The sequence below is a fragment of the Bicyclus anynana genome, chromosome 8 (genome assembly GCF_947172395.1).
Source record: "Bicyclus anynana chromosome 8, ilBicAnyn1.1, whole genome shotgun sequence".
Taxonomy (NCBI): Eukaryota; Metazoa; Arthropoda; class Insecta; order Lepidoptera; family Nymphalidae; genus Bicyclus; species Bicyclus anynana.
Genome location: NC_069090.1, coordinates 12,694,490 through 12,713,554, shown reverse-complemented (window position 1 = coordinate 12,713,554; position 19,065 = coordinate 12,694,490). Strand labels below are relative to the sequence as shown.

The window sequence follows — 19,065 nt, the reverse complement described above, 5'->3', positions numbered from 1 at the left end:
TATCTTTATCAGTCATATTTATTGTATTTGTCAACAGCTTTTAAGAGTGTGCAATATGTAATTTGGTGGTTACAAATGGTTCTGGATCTCAGATTCTGGAAAAGTTAGGAGCTTGATATTTGGGTAAATAATATTTCAAAGTGTTAGCTTCGTTATGACTATACAAAATACACAATATGTAAACCTTTTCTCGATAGATTATTTTTTTAAAAAATACATGTTTTGCTCACATTTTGCTTTCAATCTCAGGAAAAGCAAACTAATTTTCTTAAATTTTTATTTAGTATAGAAAATTAGGTATATATCTTGAACATGGCCATTTTGTTTTTCGATATGTTGTTTCATTTACTTGCAATTAGGTAATAATGGTTTTGGCGCTCACGTCATAAAATTTGCGTCGCGCGTCAATCGCTCCGTGCTTTTCACTCACGTGAAAGTCATAATTCGGCGTCTCGCTTGCGCTTCGAATTTTATCCGTATCGTACCGACGTGCTGCGCGCTCTTAATAGCTCATTACAGAGCCAAGCCGGTTTTTAAAAAAGGGATATGGAGCTTCGACCCACCAAGCTGCTCTGATGCGGGGCTTAATGTTTTATTTATTTGCTTTAAACAAGGGTTACATTAAATATACAATTACTCGATCCGACCATGTTTTGCCGTTAAAGGCGTGCAAAATATTTATGAAACTAGTGTCAATGGAACAATACCTAAATTATAAAAGATTTTGTGATCCGATCAATAATCTCTGAAAGGGTTAGACCGATTTCAATGGGACTTTCACTGGAAGGTAGAAGATGTGTTCAAGCAACATAAAGGCTACTTTTAACTTCGAATCCTTGGTTCCCGTAGGAGTTGTGAAAAACTAAATTAAAAAAAGCGCGGACGAAGTTTTGAATTACCACTAGTACCTAGTAAATATAATTATGTATGAGGGAACGTACGATTACAAAATGGCTCATTTAAAATGAGATGGAGATTTTAATGGCACGTTAGGCGTTGGGGAAGCTTTAGTCTCTAAAATATTGGATTATCATCGATTTATCCTTAATCTTCCTTTATCGGAGGAGACACCTGGAAATAGATTTTTATCGTCACTTAGCTTCGGATAAAAATGGCGGTTAAAATCTTTTGACATTCTTTTACATGTTGTTCGTTTTATTCTAAATCTATACTAATGTATTTAGAATTTAGCATTGAAATCTAAATATTTAAACCATTGGGTTTAAATATTTAATTGAATTAGACTATTATATAAAGAAGAGAAAAAAATAACGGGCTTGAAATTTTATTAGAAGTAACTTACTCTCACACTCATTTGCTAAGTCTTGACAATTTTTTATGCAATTCCCATATATGTTAATTTTGTTATTTTTTTACTCTGTTCTTTTTTGTTTTTTGTTTCATTATTTTATTTTACTTAGTATAAATTGTATAATTTGTAATCATGTATAAGTTTTAAGTTAAGACACGTCACGTAGACACGTCCGTGAACACACAAGGTTTCACCTGAAAACCAGCGCCACAGCTCGCTGTGGCATCGTGCTGAGGTGAATACCTTTTTTGTCCACGACCAGATGTATGTATTGTATGTTCTGTTTGTTTATTTTCATTTCATTATTTGTGTGTGGACAAATAAAGAGATTCTATTCTATTCTAATATGAAATTCAGCGCATAATAAAATGAAAATGTCATTTCGTATAACTGACTATAACTATAGGTTTGTAGAAACATTGTAGACGAGGCTACAAGGCGTTATTGTAAGGCTGGAACAAGCAGCGATGGTTTGAAAAGCCTGCCGTGTTTTTGTAAGCACAACAACGAAATTGTATGACAAAAATCCTGCATGATTAAGGAGCGCGCTAAGCCGAGTATTCACGGCGACACAATTTCCCTCCCCTAGTTATTTTTTATGAGGCCCCTTGTATCGTAGGTTGTACCTACGATGTAATACGATGCCTGACGATTTCTGCTATTATGATGGATCTGTGCCACGTAGTAACTGTATCGTACTCGAAGCAAACAATTTTGTTTGGCAGATTCCACGCGCGATTGGTGTTGTAGAAAAGTATGAAGAAATAATATTTATATAGTTTCCATCAAATTATCATCATCATTTGACGTTCTCCGTGTCGCAGTGGTATGCGCGGTGGATTTACAAGACGGAGGTCCTGGGTTCGATCCCCGGCTGGGCAGATTGAGATTTTCTTAATTTGTCCAGGTCTGGCTGGTGGGAGGCTTCGGCCGTGGCTAGTTGCCACCCTACCGGCAAAGACGTACCGCCAAGCGATTTAGCGTTCCGGTACGATGCCGTGTAGAAACCGAAAGGGGTGTGGATTTTCATCCTCCTCCTAACAAGTTAGCCCGCTTCCATCTTAGACTGCATCATCAATTACCAGGTGAGATTGTAGTCAAGGGCTAACTTGTAAAAAATAAAAAAAATCATCATCATCATCATATCATTAGCCATGATTCGCGCGGACCGGGAGAGGGGTGCCACGCATTTCATACCCGCGCAGTCCTTCCCTCTGCCCCGCGCGATCGACTTCACACCCAAATGATTTTCCTCGAAAATAAAAAAAAAACATACGCAAATATTTACAAAAAAGAAAAATCTTCATCAACAATCTATTTCACAAAATCCCATGTTTTGTAGTCTGAGAGTCCTCTGTAGTGTAAACATGTATATCTAACAAATAGTCAAACTCATAACTTACAACAAACTTGTACTGTGGTCATAGTTCTAAGCTGTACATAGACAAGTTTTTGTCCATTAAATTTTGACTACGGTATTAATCACCCACCCGTACAAGAGTTATTAGATGTGTTGGTACAAGATCCAGTTATTGCAGTACAGTAGAGTACATGATATTGGAGAGACGTGATAGCCCAGTGGATATGACCTCTGCCTCCAATTCCGGAGGGTGTGGGTTCGAATCCGGTCCGGGGCATGCACCTCCAACTTTTCAGTTGTGTGTCTCAAACCGTGAAGAAAAACATCATGAGGAAACCTGCATACCAGAGAATTTCTTAATTCTCTGCGTGTGTGAAGTCTGCCAATTCGCATTGGGCCAGCGTGGTGGACTAATGGTCTAACGTCTAACCCCTCTAATTCTGAGAGGAGACTCGAGGTCAGCAGTGAGCCGTATATGGCGACGACGACGTTAGACGTTATTATTATTATTGTAAATTTCATTGATTTTGACATTTTAATTATTTTTATTATTATTGTAAATTTTTGGTAATTTTTCTTGTTTTTAACATTTCATTCATTATTGTCAATTCTTGGCAAATTCTCTAAGATTTAAGAATAGTTTAATCTTACGTTAAGTTTTTAACCGGACTCTGCAGTGTTGTGAATGCCTGTAATCTTGCAGTTGTCTAAGAATTTTGTAACTGATGCTTTTGAAAAATGTCAAGCAAGAAAAAATTTAAAAATTCTTCAAACCATTGTCTAAGACTAAAGATAATAGTTAATTAATAACTTCAATTAATTGTTTTTTCTTTATATATTTGTTTTTTACTTTGTCACCCAAGAACGTATCCCTTATAATCCCATATAAAATACCATTCCATATTCACGGTTTCTGTATTCGCGACACATTTAGAGAACGAAGGTATCCCTCGCGAATAATGAGGAATTTGTGAAAAAATAAACACGCGGATGAAGTAGCGGGTTCGCTAGTAATAATATTCTTGCTAGAGTTAGTTATATGTATGTTGTGTTTACCTTTATTTTACCTATTTATATTTAAAATGACTTACAAAGTCACTTCTAATTTATTAAAGAAAACTTTACACCAGTATTACGTGTTCCATAATCAATGCAAGCTTTGACTAATGTAGCGGAAGGGATGCCATAACGTTAATGTAATGTTCTTTGAAACACTCTAGCCGAACTTATGCGGTTGAACTAAGTGTGTAATCTATAAGCCATACGGTAACATCGTCAGCGATTTAGTAAGCCTGGCTTTATCTGCGAACATCGTAAACCTTCCTTATTAAGATTTGACTTTTGGGTTATAGAACGAGAGTCTGTAAGAGATCAGAGTTCCTCAAAATTTTCTGTGTCGTAGACCCCTTGCCATGTTTTTCCGTGTTGGGTAGACCCCCTACTTACCTGATATGGATTTCTTGTAAACTTCTAACTGTAGTGAAGTTTAGTGTTAAAAACTTATGTTTAAAGTAAAGGTTTTCTTTTCTCAGGTTTTTACATGTTCAAAATGTATTGCGACGAAAGTGAATACCAACATTCTATAACTTACATAATTTTATAAATATATACAGGGTGATTCCGTCTTTAGTGCGGATATTTTTTTTCGTGGTTCTGTATCATTAATAGAATATAAATCTACCAACAGTTCGATACATTTTATGTAATTTTTTTTTTAATTTATGTCTCTAAAATAACAAAATAATGTACATATTATTACTAAACAAGATATATTCAGCTTAAAAGTAATCTGGTGACGTCCTTTAGGTATCAAACGAAAATAAAATAAACGCACAATAGGGTGACCCTAAAATTCTGTTAAAAAGTAAATAACTTTAGCTAACGATAATTTTGTTATTTTTGAGTTAAAAAAAAAAGAAAAAATACGTGATCATTAAATTTTGTTTATGTACAAAATATAAAAATATCCGCACTAAAAAAATTTTCTTCCTGTATAATAACTTTTTTACTTAATAGGTACTTTTATAAATAATGTATAAGTTTTGATATTATAAGATAGTATGTTATAAGTAAATATGTACTGTCAGTGTATTTGTTGAGACCCATTATCGTGGATCCCCATTTTTATATCATGGACCCGCAAATTATTTATCGCTAACGTAGACCCCTTGCAGGTTGTCATAGACCCCTAGGGGTCGATATAGACGACTTTGGGAATCACTGAGCTAGATCTTTCTCATTTTGTAATAGCTGAAACTTTGTTGGCTCGAGTAGGGTCTAGTATTTAGCTATGGTCTAGGTCAGCATATGCTAAATAAGGTAGCAGCGAGTTCATGCAAGCCGATTCCCGCCAGGTTACCTGTAAAATCCATACATATTCATTGTTGTACTGTATCTAGATATATGAGAAACCAGAGTCTGTATCACGTTATATGGTTTGTTTTTTTATTGGGACGGCTTACCTTCATCTAAATTCCATCCTTCACTATTGGTAGGCAGATATGGAGTTTTGACAGTGGCGTTAGCAGGTCTTGAAGTTTCAAATCGCCAACTGTCCGTAAGACATTATTAAAGATTAAACTTTAAGGATTTCTAGCGTAGGGCTGCCACGAAACTTAGGGTAGGGTCTCTGGCGACTGGGCACATAGTTAGTCGTCGAACTCTGCAGAAAATTCTGGAATAGAAATAAATATTTTTGTTACCTGACTTCAGAAAAGGTCAATTCGGAGGTTTGTTTTTTTTCTAATGTTTGTTACCTCATAACTTCGTCATTTACTAACCAATTTTGAAAATTATTTTTTTTTGTTTTAAAAAAATTTCAAAATTGGTTCCAGATTGGTTTCATTTCATTTTCATGAAAATCGGATTAGTAATTTTGTGCTAAAATCAAAATAACTGAAATACGACTTTGAAGTCGGTTCCATTTTTATGTTAAAAAGATTATTAGTGTAGCCTGTATTGTATCTTTGGAATCGGTACAATTTTTTGTTCAAAATATTTTATTTATTGAAACTATATCCCCAAAAGTGACATCACAATAAATATCGTAAGGGGTAGTTAATCTCTGGATCTACTAAACCGATTTTGAAAATTAATTTACCACTAGAAAGCCATGTTACTTGTGAGTAATAGGCTATATTTTATCTACTTATTCGATACTACGCGAGTAAACCCACGGGGCGTGAAATATATAAACGTTTATTTGTCCAGTAACGACAACTTCGCTATGATAGACAAGTAAATAGACAAACTAGTAATTTTATAAGGGTTCCGTAGTTTATCCGGATACACGGAACCCTTAAAAGTAAAAACCAATAAAAGAGTCTCATTCAAAGAGCGCTCGTGTTTAAGTTGTTTTCTCAAAACATCACGGATAATATGTATTTATTCACGATATCCATTTTGGATTTCCTTTCTCTTTTTCTGCGTTTTCCGACACGCCTTTTACTAGTCGAGCTACTTTATTTCCCTTTGCTGAATTTCGGATTATATTCCTTATATGGCACAGGTTTACGACGAATGCTATTATTCGAATGATAATCAGCACAAGATCACCGATTACATTTAAATATAAATCGGGGAATTTTCTTTCATCGTCTCGTTTATTTTTATTTTAAGAATATCCGCTTTCATTGAAATCATGTATGAATTATGTGAATCTATATTTAAATAATTTAATTACTTAAAATAATACGAGTATATCATCATCATTATCAACTCATATACGGCACACTGCTGAGCTCGAGTATCCTCTCAGGATGAGAGGGGTTAGGCCAATTAGGCCACCACGCTGGCCCAATGCGGATTGGCAGACTTCACACACACAGAGAATTAAGAAAATTCTCTGATGTGCAGGTTTCCTCACGATATTTTCCTTCGCCGTTTGAGACACGTGATATTTAATTTCTTAAAATGCACACCAAATGCATGCATGCACCTTCTAAGTTGGAGGTGCATGCCCTGGACCGGATTCGAACCTACGCCCTCCGGAATCAGAGGCAGAGGACATATCTACTGGGCTATCACGTTTCCAGTATTATATTATATACTCGTATATACTCGTATATAATATAGTGGTAGCCACACAACATCTCTGCCTCTGGTTAACAATGTTTGTTGTAGCTACGTTTTTCTGGGAAAATACGTTTTGTCTCAAACGGTGAACGAAAACAGCGTAACGAAACCTGCATACCAGAGAATTTTCGTTATTCTCTGTGTGTGTGAAGTCGGCCAATTCGCATTGGGCCAGCGTTGTGGACTATTGGCCTAACCCCTCTCATTCTGAGGAGTTAGGCCGGCAGTGAGCCGAATATGAGTTGTTATAAACGATGTTTTGATTCATATAAATTAGGTCTCTTTTCTTTCATTAAAGAAATGTTTAAAATAAATTGACAATTTGTGTTGATGTTTTCATATTTTAGGATTTGATTAGCTTGGATGAAAAGTACCGCACTAGTCTTGGCCGAAATAGCAATTAACGGTTTTTAGTTGAAATCGTGACTTGCTTTATTTTCTACGTCGACTTGTTGCATCTTGAAACTTTCGTCTGACATCTAGTGCATATACGAGAATATATTTAGAAACTTTTTAAACTCTAACATTATTTTGTTAATTACGAATATAGTCAATCTATTCCGGAAAAAAAAAGTTTGGCTTGGGATGTACAAAATATTCAAATCCATTCAAAGTCATGCTCTAGGCTAAGTTTTTGGGATTTGCCATAGATATGAACACTAATAAATATTATTATTTTGTTACAGATTACGGAAAAAATAGGAGTAAAAGTAATATAATCGGTCTTACTCGATATCTAAGCAGTCTAAGAGATGAGCAACAGTGAAGTCTCCTGAATTCAAATATGGAAAAAAATAAGAAAAAGAGTTCTGTGAATGGAAAATACAAGAAAAATGGTAAAACAGATAACTATGACGATATTGTTACAACCTGTTGTCTTTGCGTTAAAACTAAAAAGAGTAAAAAGAAAAGTTTGATTGCAGGATGTATAACAAACTTAGGAATATTTATAATTCTTCTAATATATACATTAGTAGGGGCATTTATATTTCTAGCCATTGAAGGCAGTGCTGCAAAAGTGCATCAGAAGACATTGGCTACAACATCTTATCATGCAAATGAAAACAAGAAATCTCATCCTATTCCTAAAGTCAATAGCAGTATTTCACAAGTTAGCGCTGATTTGAGATCACAAACCGTCGAAAGCATTTGGGAAATAACAGTTTCCTTGAATATTCTCTATAAAGAAAATTGGACGAGACTCGCCGCACAAGAAATTGCGAGATTTCAAGAGAAACTAGTTGCAAGAGTTGCTGCTGATGTATCTGAACAATATGGTGGAGCGAGAGCGTTAGAGTCTGCACCATCTTTGGCAATCAACGATGATTATGAGTGGAATTTCGCAAAAGCGTTTCTTTACTCATTGACAGTTCTGACTACTATTGGTAAATATTTTGTTAAAAGATTTAAAGACCAGTAAAAATCCATTGTTACGTTTTATAATTTAATTTGTTTTGTTTACAGGTTACGGCAGTGTAGCTCCTAAAACTGCTTTAGGTAAAGCTGTTACCATTGGATACGCTGTTATAGGCATACCATTAACACTACTCTACTTGTCCGTTGTAGGCGCACTTTTATCAAGACTTGCTCGGAGTGTCTTTAGTCGAGCATTATGCTGTTGTCTTTGTTCGAAATGTGGCTACTGCTGCCTGGACGAAAGAACAATTGCTGTCAAAGATCGTAAAGATAAAATAAGACGTCCCGATGATTATAGGTCACAAACGTTGCATTTGCAAGAACCCTATTATGTACGATCGCCATCAGGTACTATAATATCGGCTTCTCAAGCCAACAGTCTCAGCACAACTTCCATTAAAGATAAGACAACCGGGCTTAACTTTCTTCGCGATTGTGACTCAATGAGCTGTGCCGATACGGATTCTAAAGTATCTCTGCGTGGATTTTCCATTCTTGCACCAATATCGTTGTGTCTAACAGCAATTTTTACTTACATTTTCTTTGGTGCTCTCGTTTTGTATCAATTAGAAGGGTGGAGCCCTATTGACGGTGTTTATTTCTGCTTCATGAGCCTTAGCACAATTGGTTTTGGGCACTTGGCTCCTGGATTAACACAAAAAAATGGTGCATCAACAGGCACTGTTTGGTTCTGCTCCATTTACATAATGACTGGATTGGCTCTGACGGCAATGTGCTTCAATGTTCTCCACGATGAAATTGTTCACCGATTAAGGCACCACGAGAAGATCCTAAAAGGAAACACGCAGAAGATTTTAACACCGGAGTTTTTGCAACGATCTTGACGAGACGAAAGCGGCAATTTTACAGAAGAGACTGCAATTAATTCTGAAGCGGATTCGCTACCAGAAGTACTGCATCATGTACCAGCTCCGAGGTACGAAGGTGGTGCGATCCGTCGATCAGTCTATACCCTAAAGGAAGAAAAAGAACCGGAAAGGGCCACTCCAATGTAATATCTAAATCGTATTTCTTTTGGTATTTAACTTTTAACATCTAGATATAAAAAGGAATTATGGAACTGTAGTAATAATAGAAAATGGTTTTGATAAATAATACTCGTTTACTAAATAAAATGACTGAAGTGTTTGTTATTTATGTTACTTAGGTAAATATAGTGCCAAATTAGGCGGGTAATTTGTCTCGGTTAATTGACTGGAGCTGTGGATCCTTTAGTAATTGTATAAAACCTATTTAAATGAGAAAATAATATATAAAATATATTTAAATAAGTGTTAAAATCAATACGGATATATATCATTTTTTCTACCGTACTTGTTTAATTGAATACAATGGAATTGGTTTATGAGGTAACTAATATAAATAATATTAATTATTGTGAAATATATTATGTGTACATCATATTATTGCGTATTTACATTTATATTATTGGCTTTAAAATAGCAAGTCTGGATATTTTTTATGGTTAGAACATTAAAGTATGTTTACTATCTGAGTGAGTGTCAGTGAGTTAGTATGAATACTCAAGGGTTCCGTAGTTAAAATGTATATTATTAACATTAAATATATTTTGTAGAACATAAAAAAAAACATATGCCAATTGTAAGCAAGCTGACGGTATTACTATAATAATTATTTTTTATTGTGAATTTGCATTAAGGGGACATGAATATACTCACTGAGGGATTTTAGCCAGTCTGGAGCTAAATATGGTTAGAACGACTTTTTAAAAGCTTCTACTATGGAACTAGGACTTCCGTGACCATCCATAAATGGATTTCTGATAGTATATTATCATTTTCTTGTTTATTTATGTAATTTATATTTTTCGAAAACCTTGAAGCTGTATTTATTACGTATATATTTAATAATATCTATAGTTAATTCAGTGATTTTGCACTCATACATAGTCATGAGTGTGGCACTTATTCACTATGTATTTCTCATTTGTTCCCCTTTTTTCGTTCATTCACTAAATAGAACTCAACAGGACACACATGTAACGCTGTAAACTGTGTATTTACTTGTGCTGAATTTCAGCGTTAGCGTTTCGATGGCTGTGACTTATAAGCAATAGGACAAACAGACACACAAAACAAAACTAAGTTCCTTGTTTGACTGCGGAACCCTAAAAACTGATTAATTTCCATCAAAGTGAATGTTACTTATCTATAGAGGAATTGATAAATAATAATATTTTGTGTTTGTCAATAATAATTATAATATTTATAATAATACATTATTTATCAAACTAATTTTGTGAAGTAAAACTCTAATCACAAAAATAGTTTAGTACGTACAAAGTGTGAATTTTAACATTTACGTAATTTTAAGGACCTAAGTCATTTTGTGCAATTGTATGAAGTGTAAAGATAATAAAACATTTTTATCAAAATAAACGTTTCTTTAATTGTATACGCCCAGAGATAAATACATTTACACTGTAGACAGAGAAGTAAATAGACAAATAGCGCTAATAATAATAATAGCGTAAGATCCGTGTTAGAAACAACCTGAACACCCATTACCGGAACGACCGCTTAACTTACTAATACAATTGTACCCTCTAACTACAATATTGATCAAGTAAAGCGCTCATCTATCAGATGTAAACCAGGGTTAACTATCATAGGATAGGTAGACAAGCATGAGCGGGCTGGCAACCGCTAGTAGTAGGGTTAAAGGGCCCTTTTACTGTTAACAAATACTCCCCTTCCCCGTGTTGCCTCCCAGCCAAGTAAATAACAATGCAATGGCCGAACTATCACTAACTATTTTACCATTGCACCACTATTTAACTATCACTACCTATTTAACAAATGGAATACGACTATCTATTTCGGGAATGCGATTACAATTGAACTGCTCAACTAGCAGACTACAGCGGGGGCAGGGTGCCTCACTCGACAGAGTGAGGCACATTTGACAAAATGTACCGGCTACGCGCCATTTGGACGAGATGCGCGCGCGATGCTATTGGACGAGAGTCACGTGATCAACCTTTTACAGTCTTGTTTATTTAAACAGTAAATAATTAAATCCCAATTACATGAAAACCTGATTCTAATATTATCACAATAATTAATGTAGATTTTGATAACCGATCAAATAACTCACTCGCCGACATATTTATAGTTTTTACACTTCCTGTAGACACAACTCGACATTATAGACGATATTTAGGTATTAATGAATGAATGAATGAATGAAATATACTTTATTGTACACCAAAAATAATAATAACAGGCAAGAAATTTACTTAAAAACTAATGTACAATTGGCGGCCTTATCGCTAATGAGCGATCTCTTCCAGACAACCAATCGAAAAAAAGAGAAAATAAATACAAGGAATAATGCATAATGACGGGTGTACACATAAAAAGAGAAGTAGAAGATATATTACACTTAGATAATAATATATAAAATCAAAATCAATATATTTATATATATATATGAACACATACAAATATACATACATACCTACCAACAATTACATATATTCCTACATAAATAAGGATACTTACAAATAAATATATATATATATATATATAACATAAGCATACATACGAAAATTTTATTTAAATAATTTAGATGTAAAAAGTAAGAAACAAGACAACATCAACAATTATTTAAACATGAACAAATAAATAAAATCATTTAAACGAAAATAAATACGGAATGATAAAAAGGTCAAGGAGGAAAGAAGTGCATATTTACCAGTTGTTTGAAAGAAGCTAGAGATTGCGCACGCCGAGCCTCGAGAGGTAAGGAATTCCAGAGGCGAGCAGCTTTTACAGAGAATGATTTAGAATAATAGGAAGTATTATGGGAAGGAATTTTTAGAATGAAATTATCCTCAGATCGAAGTGAGCGACAATGAGAATCACTGAGAAAGTTAAATCGCTCCTTTAGATATGGGGGAGTAGCAGGGTTAAAAAGGACGTTATATAAAATAAAAAGAATGTGAGTATTCCTGCGAAGGCGAATTGAAGGCCACTTGAGTTTATCGCGAAATTCGGAAATATGATCATATTTGCGAAGTCCAAATATGAATCTTATACAAATGTTCTGAATGCGCTCAAGCTTATCAAGCAGTTCCTCACTCAAATTAAGATAACACGTGTCAGCATAATCGAGAATTGGTAGTAGGAGTGATTGTGCAAGCATAGGTATTATTTGTTTATATAACTTAAGTTGTTTATTATGCGACTGAATGAAACTATGACAATAGCCACTTTACTGCGTCTAAGTTTCGACGTGATAATAACATACCTACTAGTATAAAATCTTTGGGTAAAGTTGTTTTAGTGTGGATCTTCTATTAAAACGATGTTTTTATAACTCGACAGTGTGAGTTTTATGGGTTCGTTCCGGCACGATGTCGTGTAGAAGCCGAAGGATTCTTCATCCTCCTCCTAACAAGTTAGCCCGCATCATTACTTACCATCATAGGTATGATTACATTCAAGGGCTAACTTATGAGTTTAGAATCTCTCCTGTAGTATCGTGTTAGATAGAATAGCGCTACAGTTTATGATAAACCTTCCACACGCTTTAGTTTTTCAGTTAAATTCAAAGAAAATATGTTAGTATTTAGACCCCTGCCCCGGCAAGAAAGTTGAACCAAAATGGCCGCCAATTGCGCAGGTACCGTTATTTGCGTTATAAACCAAAGCGTTAAACGCGTGCTTCGTTAGCCCAGTACTTACATTAGATTTTTACTAAATTTCGTACGGGATTGTAAAGAAGTCAGCGTGTTGCTATATTATGGTAATTCAAAAAGTTAAGTACGTCGCTAACACCCGAAAATGTGCGCATAGAATCTTAATCCATGTAAATAAATATGACCGTCAGGGCTCCCGCACACGGCCCACCGGCCACAACCACAAAACTCCGCTACTGGCATATTTAACTCTCCGCATACGTTTGAAGTCGGTGGCCGCCACACAATCGTCGCTGCTCGCTTTTGTGGCCCGCACTAGCCACATAACGCTGCCACAAAACGCCGCCACAGCCAATCGCGCGATTATAATACTGCATATATGCAGGCAGGGTTAGAAAGTAGCAGCCACCGACCACAAGTGCCGACCATCGGTCGCGCGCTTCAGCTACTTTTGTGGCCCGTTCTTGTTTCTTTTAGCGGCGTTTGTGGCTGTCGCGTGTGGCCCGTGTGCGGTGACACTTACAGTATAGCAATTGATCATGTTATTCAATTTAACGTAATATTGTTAAATTCAGCGCGCATTTATCAAAGAGCAAATCGACTATAAATGAAATTCCATCGCTTGAAAACGACCCGCATTATCGTGAGTCCGATCAAATCTGTTTAATAAATTATTAATTAACCGAATTAAGTCTGTTTTACACGTTTATGCTCTATTAATCCACATAATTTAAACCATTTCCCGATAAATATTAATATCATATTTATTAAATACTTGTAACGTCGAACACACATCGAATACGTACTTTGAATAAAATAAATATTCATACGTTTTCTAGACCTTAATAGAAATCTATGAAATGCCTTCTTGGTCCAGTAGTTAACCTATAGGGCTTCGTATATTGAGGTTCTGGCTTCGATTCCTGGGTCGGGCCAGATACTGAGCATTTTTTCTTTGTTCTTAGAAATTTTCAGTTCAAATTATCGGCCCGGACATTGAAAGTTCCGGTCACTATTATTCACATGTGATAATCGTCTAATAATTGTTTATCACTACAAATAAATAAAAAAAGAAATGCAGAAGATTTTTTAAACTGTGAAACAGTGAAAATTGTACCAAAAATAAAAATTATACAATTTAAAAAAGTATTCTCTAAAGAAATTTTAGCCAGAGCAGCAATTAAGTAACAATGCTTTTATTTAGAGCAAAAAACCTGTAGCACTCTCAAATTATACGAGTGGAAATTTCTCGCAATACTGCTAAGGTTCTTGTTTAAAAATTCCATTAGCTTCAGCGATGCATTGAAGCCTTAAACGCTATTAGTATCTACTTTTATTTTTAGTCTTTACAAGTTAGCCCTTGACCGCAATCGCACCTGCTGATAAGTGATGATGCAATCTAAGATGGAAGCGGGCTAACTTGTAAGGAGGATGAAAATCCACACCCCTTGTGGTCACACGACATCATACCGGAACGCTAAATCGCTTGGCGTCTTTGACGGTAGGGTGGTAATGAGCCGAAGTCTCACACCAGCCAGACCTGGATCAATCAAGAAACCTCAATCGGCCCAGCCGGGGATCGAACCTAGGACCTCCTTGTAAATCCACCGTGCATACCACTATATAAGAAATAAAATTGTGAGGAAACCTGTATACCAGAGAATTATCTTAATTCTCTGCGTGTGTGTAGTCTGCCAATCCGCATTGGGCCAGCGTGGTGGACTAATGGCCTTACCCCTCTCACTCGAGAGGAGACTCGAGCTCAGCAGTGAGCCGAATATGGGTTGATGACGACGATACCACTATGTATAAAGACACACACACATATGGCACAGGCAACTAAGGTCTTCAAACCGGAGCCGTTGTTTGGTGGGTAGTAGAAAAAAGCTAAATGTAAATGTAAAATACTTTCTCGAACGAGTTCTGCCACAGAAGTTCGCCTACTTAAATCTATACTAATGTTATACAGCTGAAGAGTTTGTTTGTTTGTTTGAACGCGCTAATCTCAGGAACTACTTACTGGTCCGATTTGAAAAATTCTTTCAGTGTTAGATAGCCCATTTATCATATATAATATCCCCGTATTTCTACGGGAACAGGAACCACGCAGGTGAAACCGCGCGGCGTCTGCTAGTACTTATTAACCGACTTCAAAAAAAGGAGGAGGTTATCAATTCGTCGGAATATTTTTTTTTATAAAATACTGTAAGCTTACCGGCTGGAGTTTACAGTGACTCAATTTGAAAATAACGACAGTGCATGCCTCGTGGTCGCCTCATAATGGAGGTGTGGAGAGCCCATTATTTCACAGCCACAATTTTATACAATTTTGCGCGAACAATATGCGAAAATGTCAAAAAGTAAAAATAAACCTTCACCGTATCAAAAATAATGTGTCTAAAGAAAGAGATTATATTAAATGCACATAATTGATAAGTTAGAAATGACCGGACCCCAGAACGCATTCGAACCTACACCCTCCGGAATCGAAGTCAGAGATCATATCCAATTATCCACTGAGCTATCACAGCACTTCAATTACAAGGATAGATACCTATTACCTAATGTATCATTTGCTTAATAGACGCGTTCGAATTCGCAGTCATCAATTTTATTTAATTTTCCATAAATATTCTTAAAACCACTACGACTTAATGATGAATGAGTGATTTAATTGTAATTGAAAACCTGTTATAAAATTACTCATTCGTGGCGAACTGAATATTAATAATTGCGATGATTCAAGTTAAATTTTTAATCAACGTTAATTTTGAAGCGCCTCGTGTATGAATTCGAGATCAATTTGTTAAGTAATTACAAATTAAGGACCATACAATATGAAAGTCAAGGGTACCCCACTTCAAAGATTTCGTTGCCCTCTTCAAATATTATCAAGAGATTGTTTGTTCCGTTTTCATGGAATAAAATGGCGCAGTCTACTTTCGCTGATTAGGCTTATTTTATAAGTGTAAAGGCTTCATGTAGCTCTGTGGTAATTAGTATACCAATAATGCGACGAAGTCAATGGATGAAGGTACTTTCTATAAACATAATACAACGCTTGGTCCTTTACGATCCTGAAGATGACATAACGAACGACAATGCTTCCCTGGCAACACAAACACAAGCTACACAGCGTCTTCGCCGGCGAAGCCGAGGTCCCCGATATCTGACGTCACCCAGACGTGGGCTTTTTAACTCACGATCTCGGGGGCGCCCGGACTGATACACTCAGGCCGAAACACCCTTCCCGAACGGCCCTCTCAGATCCGAGTCTCAGAGGAGACGCCCTTAGAGAGTCGTTCCGCCCATCTACTCTGCTTCTGTCTCTGCCACATCAGGTGATGCTTCTGCGCTCGCCCAAACCCCCCGGTGACGCCACTGAGGTCCCATAAGGAGCCTACGGCACTTACACCAATCAGAAAAAAAAAGCTTGGCCGAATCACATGATGCATGCAAAGATGCAGCCAACTAGTAGCAGTTAGAACTTGCTTGTTTAGAAGGAGCTTATTGATTGACAGGTCTCCACATTATTAGGTGGTAGGAGAAACGCAATCTCAATTAAGTAAAATAATAATTACCTTCATCGTGACAGTTAGGACGCACTAAAACAAAAAATCTAATAATAAAATTTTTTAACTACTACGAAAGTTGGCATTTATATTTATTTCAGCATATTGTTAGTAACTTATTAGAAGGCGCAAAATCACTCAGCGGGCAATGGAGCGAGCTATTCTTGGAGTTTATCTGCGTGATCGAATCAGAATTGAGAAGATCCGCAGGCGGACAAAAGTCACTGACATAGCTCAGCGAGTCGCGAAGCTGAAGTGGCAATGGGCAGGCCACATAGTTCACAGGCCACATATTGGACGTTGGGGTCCTAAGGTGCTGGAATGGCGACCCCGCACCGGAAAGCGCAATGTTGGTCGGCCCCCCACTAGGTGGACCGAAGACATCAAGTCGGTTGCAGGGAGCCGCTGGATGCTGGCGACTCGAGACCGTTTTGTTTGGAAGTCCATGCAAGAGGCCTATGTCCAGCAGTGGACGTCCATCGGCTGATAATGATGATGATGAATGATTGTTAGTAACTTACACATTTTTGCTAAAATACCAAAAAAAAAGAGAATTAAACGATCGAGATGATTATTTTATTAAAAGAAAATAAAGGCCGCGTTTCGTTAAAGTTAAAGCAACCCTTTATTTTTACCACCGCGACTCTTAACGTAAACATCTCATTACTCTAAACTTAGAGCTGAAAGTTCGGATCGAGAAAAGAAAAACATATTCTCCCATCTTGTTTATGATGTCCCCTCCCCTAGACAGTGCTTTGTGGGGGAATATTTTACCGATAAATATCTCTCGAGACATTCCCTTTCTGTTTATCGTTAGGATTCCGCTGATTCTTTTAACAGTGTCTCTTTTAAACAACGTTTATCGCCTGAATGTCAACAGCGATTGCGAAATGTGAATTCTTTTAATTTTGTTTTGTTTGCGGAAACAAAAGGAGTTTGTAATTGTGTTATCTTTTTTATGGAAGGGGTTTTTTATTTTTAATTTTTGAAGATAATGTTGAAAATTACGAATTGCGTCAAATAGGGGTAGTGAAAATTTTTTTTTCTTCGTTCATTCTCCATACATAATTTCTAAAGATTTAGCTTTACTTAGGATAATGAATTTCAGGTTAACGGATGAAATTTTTGCGATGGAACGAGCTATGTTAGGAGTATTTCTGCGTGATCGAGTCAGAAAAGAGGAGACCCGCAGAAGAATCAAAGTCACTGACATAGTTCAACGTGTCACGAAGCTGTAAAAGCAATGGTCAGGGCACATAGTTCGAAGAGCCGATTGACGTAATGGGAAATAGAGAAAGCCCCGCACTAAAAAGCGCAGTGTTGTTCGACTACCCCCTAGGACTGACGACATCACGCTAGTCGCCTGCAGTGGGCATCCATCGGCTGATACGATGACGGATGTACGACGTAATACCTACTCTAGCATTTCGTGCTATGTTTTCCTCTGTTATAGGCAATGATTTTCCACTTATAAACTTCATATCAGAGATACTTTAGGCTACACTATAAGAAAGCCTACTTTTTCACATCACACTGTTCAATTACAACGATGGAGTGCGTGTGTTAGTTCGCTCATTCGTATAGCGTATTAGATCACGAAAAAGCTCACTTAACAGACAATGGTTAATGTCCATTATTCTCTATTAAATTTGTTCTTTTGTACACGTAATGTTGTTTCCTTATGTAGGCAGTGATGGTTTAGGTAGAAAATATGGGTACACAAGGTTTTTAATTAGGGAAAAAATGGGAAATTCCCCTTCCAATACAGGTTAATCCTCAGGACATGCACTGCGTTTATGTATCTAATAGTGGATGCCCGCTACGTCGTACGCGTGGAATTTAGTTATTCACAAATCCCTCGGGAATCATGGATTGTTCCGGGATAAAAAGTAGCCTATGTGTTAATCCATGCTGTAATATATCTCAATACCAAATTTCTGCTAATTCGGTTTAGTAGTCGAGGCGTGAAAGCGTAACAAACATTCATATCATTAAAATCATTAATTTTCGCAAATCTCGGGAAACCATGGATTTTTTCGGGATAAAAAGTAACATATGTGTTAATCCAGAGTAAAATCCATTTCCATTCCAAATTTTAGCCAAATCGCTTCAGTAGTAGCGGCGTTAAAGAGTAAAGGATAGGAAGTAGGATAGGATGAAGTGACTCCACTGGATACTAGGTAAGTAAGGTAGGCACATAGGCCTTTGTCTTTGACTTCGGGTGAGATAGTACCTACCTCGTAGGTCTAATGATTCGTTATAAATGCGTCATTGGTCCAGTACGTATGTATGTTTTTTTTTATTCTTTACATGTTAGCTCTTGACTACAATCTCACCTGATGGTAAGTGATGATGCAACCTAAGATAAAGGCGGGCTAACTTGTGAGGAGTAACTTGTTAAGAGTAAGGTGAAAATGCACACCCCTTTCTGTATGTAAGTATGTTTATTAACATACCTATGATATTTATGAAATTTTGTTGATTTTTCCAATATCTTGAAATAATGATCCAAGGTAGTGTGAAAAGTCGGTCTTTATTATAAAGCTAATGGGCTACTTCATCTCCCTTACGCCTGAAAGAGCACGTTTAGCCTAGTTCAGCCGACCCGGTTATTATAGATAAATTTTAATAGGTATATAATCTATGT

The 19,065-nt window shown here is 36.4% G+C and overlaps 1 protein-coding gene across 1 annotated transcript; it reads left to right on the top strand.

Moving 5' to 3' along the window:
* Positions 1-7,437: 7,437 nt before the first annotated feature.
* LOC112053131 (TWiK family of potassium channels protein 18) lies at positions 7,438-10,559 on the top strand. The gene is made up of 2 exons (XM_024092432.2): positions 7,438-8,131; positions 8,211-10,559. Exons 1-2 carry the CDS (start codon positions 7,531-7,533, stop codon positions 9,005-9,007), a joined length of 1,398 nt encoding a protein of 465 aa, XP_023948200.2. The 5' UTR covers positions 7,438-7,530; the 3' UTR covers positions 9,008-10,559.
* Positions 10,560-19,065: the final 8,506 nt, after the last annotated feature.

Coding starts and splice junctions, on each gene's coding strand:
- LOC112053131 (XM_024092432.2), top strand. CDS start 7,531: ATGGAAAAAAATAAGAAAAAGAGTTCTGTGAATGGAAAATACAAGAAA. Junction 8,132..8,210: donor GACAGTTCTGACTACTATTG/GTAAATATTTTG, acceptor TTTTGTTTACAG/GTTACGGCAGTGTAGCTCCT.